Here is a 13,568-nt window from a genome sequence, read left to right as displayed (position 1 = left end):
TGCACCCAGGATCTGAGCTTGAATCATTACAGAGTTTTTGTTGAGTCTTGCAGTATAGCTATCTAACCAGCATGTGTAATGACTTGTTTTCCCTCTTCTTTTCCCTAGCAGGTGTTTTCCAGTAATATAACTGTTATATTATGCATTATTTATACACTTTTAGCCACTTAAAAGTAATCTTCCATCTGCATTGGCAACTCTTGCAACATTCATTAACATACAGTGAGCAGTCATTTTACTTTCACTGATATTTAATGATTTCCAAAGCCATTGTGGTGAGTGAAACTTGTTCCTTCTCCTTATAATAGGAAAATGTCACTTTACAGCAGTTGATAAATGTGGCCTACATTTTAAGAACTGTGCCTGCAGTTTAGCATACGCATGACTTGTGCGTGTAAATTTGGTTGTCTGCATATAAAAGGGTGTGTGTGCTTCCATGCATTTGTGTGTTGAAATCCTCAACTGGCACTCAGGCAAGTCAGATACACACAAGAACATGTAGGCCTTATTGTACTGCATATAATGTGCTGTACATATGGACAATTTTTACTCTAGTAATACACTGCTTTCCTGTGATTTATCACCTTCATTTAATCAGCTACTGTGCATTAATGCTATTTAGTAGTGACAGATTTTTAAAAATAATATGGTCAGTCTAGTAAATCAATATTCTCTCAGACAACAGTTGCCTATGAAATATGAAAGAAGCTATTAGACTAGATATATGCTAGATTCATTTCTAGCTTTCTTATACAGGAAGGTCAAGGCAAAATTTGATATCGATATTTTTGCTTGGGGCCTGGAAAGTGTAATACTATATTCAACAAAGAAATGCCATCATATTGATCGCAAAAGAGATGGTAGCATTAGCAAGGGATTCTTTTATTGATAATAGTGATTCTTTGTATGGCACCATTCCTGTAGATTCTGAGGAGCTTTACAAACACTAATCTGTACAGCGTTCTGTGAGGGAGGTAAGAATTATTATCCCCATTTTATAGATGAGGAACCATAACACAAAGAAGGTAAGTGACTACACCAAAGATTACACAAGGAGTCACAGCTCGAAATAGAACCGAGGAGTTTCAGTGTCAGGCTTTAGCCACTAGACCACCATATTTCCTGGTTCTGTGCTAAGTAGGATAATAGATACATAAACTCTACATAAAGGGTGAGCTCAGTCTCTAGCTCTTCATTTTACAATGTATTCCCATAACAAATTTTATCCTAAGGAAGGATGCAAAAAGAAGTAAAATATCTGGAAACTGCTTGTGCACACACAGAAGAGTGGACTCACTTCCCTCTACCCTGTTTATTACCCATAATAATTCCGGTCAGTGTTTAGTATCTAAATAAATACCTGAAACGCTCTGTGTATAAAAGCCAGATTAACTGTGTTTGAGACAGAAAAAGGAAAACCTCATAACTAGGTATTAGCAGAGCTCAATAGGTAAATATTTGTTAATTAACCAGGAAAACTTCCATTCTGTCCTTGTACTAAATTTATTCGATTCATTTTCTTTCAGCGATGCATCTAAAAATTAACCTTACGTTAAAAAAAACCCTACTTATATGATCATTACAGTGGGGTTGTTTTGGTTTGTGGTATATGGTAAAACTTGTAATCTTCAGAGTAAACTCTAGTCATCACAGAGACAGTGGGGATATATTCCCATTTGATACCCATTCCTATGTGTACCTCAAAATAGCCACATGCTCACTGGGTCTTCCCAGCCTCCCCCATAAGTTTTAGTGACATATAGAGTAGGTGCTGGCAGTGTCTCAGCCCCCCACAGAGAGTTCTGGAATGCATTCTGCTTTCCAGGGTTCCCTAGCATGCAGGGATAGTGCATCTGCTTCTACACTACTTCATGGGTAGTATATGCTCCTCATCCTGTACCGTGATCATCTTCTTAAACCAGTGTAATTCATGAGCAGCTGTATTGAAGTCCATGGAGTAACACTAGTACAAGAAGGGAATCAGGCTACAAATACCCATGAGATGGTGCACTGTACTTCTTACACAATCACATTTAGTGGACAAACATTAAAAGGCTTGGCTGTTCAGTTAGGATAACCATTGGGATTTCCAAATGCACTCAGCATGGGCCTTGCTGCTTCCCCTGAAATCAATTAAAGTTTTTCCAGTGGAAGCAGATTTAGACCAATACTCAGTGTTTTAGAAAAATCTCATCCTGAAAATCTGCTGGTATCTAAACCTATCTGGATATCTTTGTTCTGGAAAAAGGACTGCAAATCTATCAAACAGGCTCTCACAAGAATGTTCCAAAATTTTCTCTTCTTTGCTAGGCTGGAAGTACACAAGACCTTCCTTTCTCACTATCATCCGGTATTTCTGCTTACGAGGTGTACTATAGTCAAAAGGTTATGTGCCATGACAAGAGTTATTTCTACATTGTCACACTTTTCTTCTCACAGAAAAAAAAGGAGCTTTTGGCCCTGAAAAATAATCTGTGGGCTGTTTACATTTCTTAGCCACCACTACTGTTGTAGAAAATTCATGTGGCAGATTGTTTCTTTGCTTCACTGATCTTTCCCAGCTATATTTCTGAATCCACAACTATATCACAAATAGACACAGGCACTAGATAAATCTGTGATGCAAGCAATCCTGTATTATGGTATTACTATTAGTCACTTAAAAGATAGTAACAAGGTGTTTCCAACTAACACCAAGATTCAGTAAAACAATTAACATGAATGTCTAATATAGTTGTACTTGCTAATGTCCGCCATTCATTTCAGAGTTGACGAAAGGACATAGCAGGGGATAATTCCATCATTTCCCCTTTTGCCACTCTGCTGCCAGCATGTCTGCCTGCCAGGTCTGTTTTTAGAGAATTCACTTTCTATCTTGTTTCCAAAGGAAGCAAGAAACCAACTATCCAGAAAGCATCTGATGAGTTGGACCAAGAGCTTTTCTTTTTTAATTTATTTTCACTTCAAGAGAAGGAGAGCCATGACGTTTTCCCCATTTTATGTTGTTTTTTTACCAGCTCTTTATTTCCTTTTTCAATCTGGTCACTTTCTAACTTAAAACAGGATCTAGAAATTTTACCATCTGCTGTAGCTGAAACCCCTGTTTTGGCTTCATGGGGTCCAATTAGACTTCTAATCAGAGAAGACCAGTGGGATCCACACACTGATCTGCCCCATCCCGAGGCAGGGAATTTCAGTCATCTCTGCAGCACCTTTCCTATGTTTTAGCACAGAGTGCTTGGCACTTTACAATGTACACAAATACAGATTGCCTCAAGGTCCAATCCTGCAAAATCTTTACAGCTCCATTGTTACATGTATGCAAATGTGTTTGCAGGATCAGATTCCACAAAACAGACATGGAGAAAATGATGATATCTAGGTACAATATTTCCCAGAGAAGAGGGGCAGCTTACTTTTTCATTGTTTTAAATTCTGTTAATCAGATTCTCTTTTCTTCTGGTGTGTCATTGGTCGAAAAGCCATTGCACATGATTTAGTGTTTGTGTGATTCATGGAAGTGAAATGAGGAGGTGGGACCTGTATTTCCTCAATTAGTTTCCTCCTCTGGTCTCACAATTTGTCTCTGTCCAATCAGACAGCCAGAGACTAAGTTTGTTCCCACGGTCAGTACTTAGCAGGCCAGCTGATTTGTGGCACTCTCAGAGTAATTTCCAACCATGAAGGTTATACGCAGTGATCCTAAGTAGTTCTAAATAGTTGAGATGTGCTTTGGGGCCTCTGTTGTCATTCTGAACAATTCCTTCTGAATTCAAATTACTCAGTGGTGCACGTTGGATACTGATGTTTATGCTTGAACAAAATTCTGACTGCCCTTTGCCTGCATCAGCCTTATGCAAAAATGGGAGTTTTATTTTCTCTTTTCCCCTGCCCACTATCACTCTGTACCACCACCTCCCACATACAAAGCAACCTTGTTGATAAAAATGACCAGACTTTTCAAATGAAAACAGAGGATGCCTTTTTAAATGTTGCCACAAATGAGGGATGCATGCATACATTGAACTGTGGGGGAATCTGTTGAGATTTGAAAGGAGGGCAGGACTGAAGGCACATATCACCGCACTCCATGAGTGAAAGTCTCAGCTGGGAAGAGGTTGTGCCGAGAGAGCTTGTTCTATGGGATGTAGGAGGATTGGGGACATTAGTCATTGGAGGTGGGCATGGATTGCTCTTCCTGTCTCCCTCCAAATCATAGAGGGGAATAGTCCAGTCTACACTGTGCACTAGTATTAGAGCAATTACATTAGGAAGGCAACAGACCCACAATGCACCACTGGGGGCCATACCAGAAACTGGATCCAAAGTTAACTTTAAAGTGGAGATGGGATGTGGTGGGTGTAAGATGGGGTAGCCTTAGTTAGTTCTAAATAGGACAAACTGATTCATCAAGCTCCCCATGCACAGAGATATAAGCTTTGAGGCTTCTGTTACCAATAAAAAAGAAAGGGAAAGCCAGGAACTGCAACAGAGAGAGAGGAGAAAGTGGAGGCAACATTCTTTTTGGAGATGCTGTCCCCACTGGATTATATGAAACCAGAGTTTTGTCTCTTTTTAAATTCATCCCTCTTCTTCATCTTTGATTAGCCCACCATGGGTTTTGAACGATAATTATCCAGTCGTTATTGTAAATTCTAGAGCTAAATTTCAGGGATAATTTTTTATACTTCTGTATCTTCCTGAATTAAATTTTCCACTTTCTTGTAAAAATATCCTTTGTTTTAGGACTCCACATTTTTCTAAAATTGAAAGCATGTATTTTAATTCTAATTTTAACGCAATACTTGAATGATACTAATTATGTACCCAGCAAATTCTTACATTATTCAGTTTGTATTTTTCCATTAGTTAAAAAAACAGCAAGTAAATGTAAATTAGTTGTGGTGATTAATTTCATTCTAATTTCTTTCAGTGCACTGTATGTTTTCCACTAATTTGATTCTCAAATCATAATTGTTTTAGTACTTTCCAAATGGTTTCTGACTTCTCCACATATATATCCTTCACAAATGAGTTCGCTGACATGCCATTTTAAATGAGGGTAAAACTTGGCCTGACTGGGATATATTAGACAACTCCCCACAATGGAGATTTGCAAAGCATACCAGAATGGTAGTATTCAGGCTATGTGTGACACTGGAAGCAGTTCTGTAAAAAAAGTCTCTGACGAGATAGTTAATTAAATACTATAAGCAACTAGGGGGGAAGGGAGAGAACAGAATTTTAAAAAGGGGTGTCTTCTACATGTTTAATCCCAGTATATCTTCAAAAGATCCTGCAACTTGAGTTTGAGATACACACATGCTTGCTTGTGTGGCTCAACATTAACAGCCAACTAATAAATTAGGTCTCTTTTAAGAAGAGGTCCTTCATAGTAAAAACACAACCTGTTTCACTAGCCTGGGATTGAATTGCTTTTGGTGATAACTCAGAAACTACCTCAACAATAGCCCCATTATAACTGGCTGAAATAGGAACATATAATAAAGGGCATTCTTTGTCTGTTGTTATAAATTACAAAATGAAATCATGATGTGACCTGCTCCTTTGAATAATATACCTTAGCTTTTAAAGGGATATATTCTATTTGTCTGGCTAGATTGTGTCATGTGCAATAGCAGTTATATCAGAATGAATTATATATATCTAAAATGGTTTTCTTAAAAAAATCATGAAATGTTTCAATATTTACATTCAGCTGGAATATCTTTTTTTTCCAAACTTGCAAGGTTACTTATTCATCTACATCATTCTATGATATTAAGTCTTTTGGCAATATAAATTTAGAATAAATTCCCTGTGAGCTTTGTTGGTAATAGGCATGTTATTAATGTCCCCTAAAATATAGATTTTTGGATTATTAGGAAGGTCAGCACTCAAGATCAAATTGACTCTCATTATTTCATCCCAGACAGTCTAACAAGGGACAGCATGGTGGATTAGATGTCCATTGATGCGGTGACAGTTCCAGAATAATTCTCATTTTTACTTTCTTCATTTATGGCGTTTTTTGCTGATTACTTTGCTCATAAACCTATGGTGGTTTTACACATTCGAGTCTATCTCTGTAACTGTTATCTATGGCATATTGGAGTTAATTATATTATAACTTGGATTATTATTCCAGATGCTCCTATGGAGTTGAGTTGATTGTGTGGGGAGAAATTAGAAAATAACAAGCTGTGAATTGTCGCATAAACTGACAGCAGGACTCAATCACGTCTTTCTGTAGGGGCACGTGGATGGGATTTTAGATCTGCCATTTTCAGTTCTCTAAGGGTATGTCCAGACTACCCGCCGTATCGGCGGGTAGCGATCGATTTATCGGGGATCGATATATTGCATCTCATCTAGACGTGATATATTGATCCCAAACACGCTCCCCGTCGACTCCGGAACTCCACTGGAACGAGCGGCAGTAGCGTAGTTGGCGGGGGAGCCACGGACGTCGATCCCGCACGGTGAGGACAGAAGCTAAGTCGGAATAAGATACTTTGACTTCAGCTACGGTATTCCCGTAGCTGAAGTTGCGTATCTTACATCGATACCCCGCCCAGTGTAGACCAGGCCTAAGAATGGAATCCACTCCACTTCCCTGAATCTTGAGTTGCACAAGGTATTGGGGAGACTGATAACAATGGGATTAATTCACATTAGTAGGCACTAATGCCAGTAACATTTGCAGAACAGAGCTGTTAGTGCTTAGACAATTCATTCCAAGACAGCAGGAGCTCAAACAGCTTCTTTTTTAATCCTGAGATGTAAACTGAATATAATTTTGAAGAAAGTCAATTCAAAATCTTTAAATTTATGAAAATTTGGATTATATAATACTGGGAATCTGCAGTAAAAAATTTTTTTTTCCTTTTCTCCTTCTGACGTGTCAAGTTGTTAAGGAAGGGATAGATTTGTCAAATCCATTTGGAGACAACACTATCTTCTGTTTTTTCTAGTCTGGTGGGGGAGATATTTTAATATATTTTATCTTATTTTGTTTGACCCCAGAAGATAATAAAGATTCTGAAACATTTTTATAACTTTTCTAAAAAATCCCTGTCTCCCTTTTCAATGGAGAAAATGTAAACTACCAGTGTTCATATGCTGAGGATCAAGAGCTATTTTCAATTGGCCCCCATACATCCTGAAATCATTCTGTGGTTTATAGCAATTAGTCTTGTTCTCTAGACAACTCTTTGACATCAGTCAGAATATGGTCAGGTTATGTTTAAACTGTTTGCGGCTTTCATAAGAGTACATTTGTTTTTCCAATTTCAGCATGTGGCAAATTGATGAAAATTACAGGCCCCATTACAGTCAAGACCTCTGGAACCCGATTTGGAGCCTGGATGACAGATCCTTTAGCATCAGAAAAGAATAACCGAGTATGTTGCAGCATTGAATATCTTTCTGTTCTTCTGATATTTTATTTGCATTTTTAATTTTTACAAGGAGATAATTTCCCTACATGAGATTTTACCGGTTAGCATTTATTTCTTGTATTCCCTGCATTTTCATATTATATATTTTGAAGTATCAGGAAAAAAAAGGTTAACCCATCCTCCTTAAAAAAATAATTCTACCATATTGCATATTTTCATTAGTTTTAAACTGCTTGTTTTGAGGAGGATGCATACTATTCTGTATACAAATACACATTATTTTCTTTCTTTTCATTATAGTTTCTTCAGTGGACATCTTCTAAGGACCCAATCCTGTAAACAGTTATTCATGAGTAACTTTACTCATGTAGGTAATCTCACTGATGTCAATGAGCTTCCTACATTTGTAAACTAACACATGCTTGCAGAGTTAGGCCCTCAGTGTGGTTTATCCAGGTCTTTACCTGATAAGGCCAATACTAAAAAATCTATGCACTTGGGTATGCTTGATTTCAGTCAGAGCTAGTTGAAATAAGGTAAGTATGTGTCACAAAAATTATCAACAAAATTTCATTTTGGGGGAAGTTTTCCAATTTTCAGCAAAAAGAAATTTTTTGTTTGTTTTTATTTTTTATTTCTTTTACTTTCTTTTCCCTCCACCCTTATCAGAGGCAAAAGGGGGAAAAGGTGGGGAGTGAAATAAAGTAATAAGGTATGGAAGATAAAATGGGAGAGAAAGGTGATGGGGAACCAAAGAGTGGAAAAATCGGTAAGATACAAAAAATAAACAACCCAGAAAACACATTTTCAAGGAAAATTCTCATTCCTGAAAATATGCCATTTTTCAAGTAAAGTTTCAACTGAAAAATTCCAACCAGTTCTAATTCTGGGTGTGACTCAAAGGTTTGAGTCACACTCAATTTTCCTTCCATCTTTGGGATTTTCACAATCTGGGCACATCATTAACAATACTAATGACCTCTTGAGCCAGAGGGCCAAGCTTTGAGAACACTCTCAAAGCAAACTTCTCTGATGCTGGCAGACATTGTTGTGAAAACAGCCTCAGAGAAGCTATTGAGTAGGTTCTGATCCAAAATGCTAGTGTTACTAATGTCTTTGAAACAGAATAAATATACAGACACATGCTGCACTTCTCTAGGTTTTATGAGCAAGTCTAGTAACTTATAATGCCACAGGATTTCTGGAACATATTTTAAAGTGTACTCAGAATAAAGCATGATCAGCCAAGGATTCTGTTTCAGTAGTTCACAGCCTATTCTTTATTTTTCTTTCAGGTCTGGTACATGGACAGTTATACTAACAATAAAATTGTCCGTGAATACAAATCAATCACAGACTTTGTCAGTGGGGCTGAATCAAGAACATACAATCTTCCGTTCAAATGGGCAGGAACCAATCATGTTGTCTACAATGGCTCCCTCTATTTCAACAAGTATCAGAGTAACATAATCATCAAATACAGCTTTGACACAGGACGGGTGCTTGCACAGCGTAGCCTGGAGTATGCTGGCTTTCACAATGTGTACCCCTACACTTGGGGTGGCTTCTCAGATATTGACCTGATGGCAGATGAAATTGGGCTGTGGGCCATATATGCTACCAACCAGAATGCAGGCAACATTGTTATCAGCCAGCTAAACCAGGATACGTTAGAAGTGATGAAGAGCTGGAGTACAGGCTATCCAAAGAGAAGTGCTGGGGAATCCTTCATGATCTGTGGAACTTTGTATGTTACCAACTCACATTTAACAGGAGCCAAGGTCTACTATTCTTATTCCACGAAAACCTCCACTTATGAGTATACAGACATTCCTTTCCATAATCAGTACTTTCATATATCCATGCTTGACTACAATGCAAGAGATAGAGCTCTCTATGCCTGGAACAATGGACATCAGGTTCTGTTCAATGTCACCCTTTTCCACATTATTAAGACTGAAGATGACACATAAACTTGTCTCTCACCCCCGCTCCCTGCACACGCACACTTCAAAAGTGTCATTTGTGATAAACTCTAAAACATCCTTCTGGATTTCTTTTTATTTAAGTTCTTTTTCATTAAAAAATGAAAGCATTTTCTACTGTGCAATGTGTTCCAAATATGGCTGAGCCTGTCAAAAATGACCTGTTGGAAATACAAGCATCCTAACTCTTGAAAAAACAAGGCCTGCCATGACCTTGTCATGAAAAGCACTAAAGAGGGTTTAAGTGGCTAAAGACGGTTTTAAAAAGATTATGATCTGCCTTATATTAGAGTCAGAGACTAATGGTGGCTTAAATGCATGAATGTCTTTTTTTACCTTATGTCTTTTTTTAATCTGTCTATTGCTCAACATCAGGAAATATTTTGGTAGCAATCTGAAGCATAATGCACATTAGTCTTATTTATTCCAAGAGAAAGATTTTAGGGATTTGATTTACTTTGAAAAAATGTATATGATTCATTTTGCCATCACACAATTTCTGATGCGGTGCTGTACAGTATGTTTTGAACTCACTTGCAGTTTATCGACTATATGTATTTCTACCATTGTAACCACCATTGTGCAATTGTATCTCTTCACTTCCGTGAAAGTAAACTAAGTACTATTTTTTATAAAATATATTGAAGTTCTAAACATGGGTCAATTTAAAATTTTATCAAACACATGACAGCGGGTCCCCGACTTTTGGCTGGTAGATGCACACATGCTAGCAAATGAGCACTATCAGCCTATATCCTCTTGTGCCAGTCTCTGTTGCCACCATCAATTGTCTTGCTCATTTTCTCTCTCCTGCCATTTTCTATCTTTTCTTCCTCCCAACCATTTTCTTTTTGATGTATTTTTTCACTCTCTAATTTTGGGTGTTATTTTCCTCTCATGTTTTGTAGTTCTCCCTATCTGTAGCAGAAAGCTACATGCTGCTTTCTGTGACCTGTCTATGGGTTCCTCCTTTGGGGGAAGGCTCTCAAGGCTTACATGAATACTGCAGGATAAGAGGAGACATACTTAGGACTGTATGTGGGCTGCTGCCTCAGCCTGCACTCCTATATGTGTGAGCTGCTCCTCTGGGTGGCTGTAATAGAGGCCACTGTAGAAGCAGGGGTGGAAGGGAGGTGGCTTTCCTGAATCTGCCAACTTCATTACCTACAATAACAGGAGCACATTTCCACTGGGGGAAGGCTTGTCTGGGCATATAGCAGCTCAAAAAAAGCAGCAGCAAAGTGGTCATGCATGACAGCTGGTATCCATCATGATAGTTTCCCTGAGAAAGCCAACTACAACATTAAGCATGAACTCTCCTGTTACTGAGAGGTACATACATTAGTAGATGCTCTCCTGGTCTATTGATTTAAATGGAAAATATATTGCATGGCTAAACAAACTGCAACAAATATTTTGCAAAAATTTTAGCTATTGACTGAAATAGTATTGCTGCCTCTGATCAAAAACTAATTCTCTTGAAAGGAAGTTTTTCGTGAAATCTGTGATTTTTACTAATATTACCAGTTTCAAAATTTTGAGGGTGGGATAGGGTTGTTTGTAGAGGATTTATTTACTTATTTTTGCAACTGACATGATATAAAAGAAAAAAATGCTATATAACATGAAGAATGATACAGAATTATTTTACATTACCATGACGCATGTCACAGATTATGAAAGCCACAAGTCTGCAGTACAGAACACAAAAGCTCTGTTCCCCAAAAATGTGTTTAGAATAAACACCTTTTTCAAATCCTTTTACCCAGAAAATGGAAAATGGTGAAGTGGAGGGACTCACAAATCTTTTTTACGAACAATTTGTTCTTTTGTCAAAAAATTAAAAATCTGCTTTTTAACAGATCTATTTTGAAGCTATTTCACTTGTTAATTCTACCTCCAACATACCAATTGAGATCAGTTTATCTATTTCCAAATGTGTTAACTTCTTAAAGTATATTTGGTCTCGAAGCGTGGCTGTTGTGCAATATGTAAGCATGGAAAGAATGGAATAATAGTGTGCCTTTTTTTCTGACTAACTGGAAAAAAAATTTCTCATGGGGTGTAAAGAGTTGAGAAAAAAAACCATGTTTGCCAATAGACGAAAGAGGAAGACTGCTGCCCAGCCACCATTTTTTTCTCCCTCCTCCTGCTGGAAAAGCAATGATAACTCTTCAATATCAGTTACTCTGAGTGTTGGGGTCACAATAAATACAGATTTCATAGCCTCTCCCCTAACCCGCCTCCAACACAATCTTCTACACCAGCCTGTGTGAGGCTGTCATGGAAATCATCTCTGGTACATATAAAGGGTGGGCGGTACACATGGTCAAAAATGTATTGCACTTCTATGAAAATGGTTTTGGCTGAGTTTTTCAGGTTTTTTCCAAAAAAATAAAGCCAAAATAGTTTTGGTTTCTGTTAAACTGAAAATTGAAACATTCTTGGTTCTCAGCTGTTGAAAACTGGAGAGAAAAAAAACAGCTTTTGTTTCCCCACAAAACCTACCCAAATGTAAACACAAATGGAAATTTTCTCATAAAAATTGCTCTTCACTCCAAAAAACCCTTTTGGTCAAAAAGTGTTTGGTCAAAAAGTTTTCAACCAGCTCTATTGTTCAGACTCCCCAGTCCAGCTAGTCCATGCACACTCAACTTGCACAGCAGCTAGGGCTTAAGTCATGCAGAGGGCCCTCTGAATCATGGAGGAATTTCACCCCAATTCCTGTGAAAAATTCTTGTTCTGCATATTCTCTAATGGAAATTCTGTACATTCCATTAGGATTCTTTAACTGCTGTCCATTTGCTACAACTGGTCTTTATCGGTTTCTACTGGTCTCTGCTCATTTCCACTTAATGACTAGGAGTCCCAAGTACCAGAGCAATATTTGTGAATGTTTTTTTCCAAACATTCACCTAGTCATACTGATGTGAATGTGGATGGATATTTGTATTAAACTGTTACAGGTAAAGCCAGCCTTTCTTTAGGAATTATACCACCATGTTAGTGTCTGAGGTAAACTGCAAATTGCTCTAGGAGCAATACCCCTCACAAATCCTCACAAATGTAATATTTAAAAAACAAAAGTTAGTATAGAAGTGAAGCTTCTGTTCATTGAATTACCACAAAACACAATTAATTCTTGTGCCAATGACATATGAGGAGCAGCTCTTTTGAGAACAATGGTTACTGCATGGTAAATCAAGGTAACATTGCCATATTTCTACATGACAACAAAGTAACTTCATATGGTGTCAGAAACACAAATTTTCTTTGAGGTGTTGTTGTAGCCATGTTGGTCCCAGGATATTAGAGAGATAGGGTGGGTGAGGTAATAATATCTTTTATCGGACCCACTTCTGTTGGTGAACAAGACAGGCTTTCCAGCAACACAGAGCTCTTCTTCACGTCAAGAAGGTGAAGAAGAGCTCTGCATAAGCATGAATGCTTGTCTCTTTCACCAGCAGAAGTTAGGCCAATAAAAGATATTGCCTCGCCCACCTTGTCTCAGAAATACAAATAGATAACAGCAACAGCAATTAGTAACTATGGGCCAGATTTTGATACCCTAACTCATTTTAAGTAGTACTTTGTTTCATGAGGGGCCCACTGCAGTCAATGGGACCATTTGGGGAATAAGGCACTATTCATTGAGTGTAAAGGTGTCAGAGTCTGGTTCTAACCAGGAAATAACCATGCAAGAAAGATGCTGCTTCCTTCTGGCTGTACCATCAGTGCTCATTTTTATGTGAATCACTATTGATTGCCTCAATTTCTTTCTCATATTGGTGGCTCAAAAGGAATATTTTTTAAAAACTAAAGAACAGGGTCATTTAATACATCAGAATTGGAATTCAAATTGTTCTCCAAATTCAACAGCACAAATGGAAAGTCTCCATAATATGGCAGAAACCCTCAGCAGAAGTCCTAAATATTATCAAATAGAGTTTTATTCTCATAGTAAAGGTCTAGATATATTGACATTTAGAGGTATTGGTGCTGTAGAAAAACATCTCTACTGTTAAATGTGAACAAAATAATGTTAGAACATACTTTAATATCTTTGGGACTGATCATGACCCTTGATTCATGAGGGAAGAACATGCACTGATCACAATATTCCTGCACAGAAAGAGGTTTAATAATTCCCCTCAAAGCCATGATTCTAGAGAGGAGCAAGGGA

At 37.8% G+C, this 13,568-nt stretch overlaps 1 protein-coding gene across 1 annotated transcript in view; it reads left to right on the top strand.

Moving 5' to 3' along the window:
- Nucleotides 1-10,103, top strand: part of OLFM3 (olfactomedin 3) — a 126,022-nt gene extending 115,919 nt beyond the window's left edge. The window contains exons 5-6 of the mRNA XM_045028004.1: nucleotides 7,297-7,403; nucleotides 8,696-10,103. Coding sequence (XP_044883939.1) covers nucleotides 7,297-7,403; nucleotides 8,696-9,373 — 785 coding nt within the window. The 3' untranslated portion in view covers nucleotides 9,374-10,103. The remainder of the gene's footprint in view (nucleotides 1-7,296; nucleotides 7,404-8,695) is intronic.
- The last annotated feature ends 3,465 nt before the right edge of the window (nucleotides 10,104-13,568 follow it).

The sequence above is a fragment of the Mauremys mutica genome, chromosome 8, assembly GCF_020497125.1.
Source record: "Mauremys mutica isolate MM-2020 ecotype Southern chromosome 8, ASM2049712v1, whole genome shotgun sequence".
NCBI lineage: Eukaryota > Metazoa > Chordata > Testudines > Geoemydidae > Mauremys > Mauremys mutica.
Note: the sequence above shows the minus strand (reverse complement) of the source record. Positions and strands in the feature narration are given on the sequence as shown.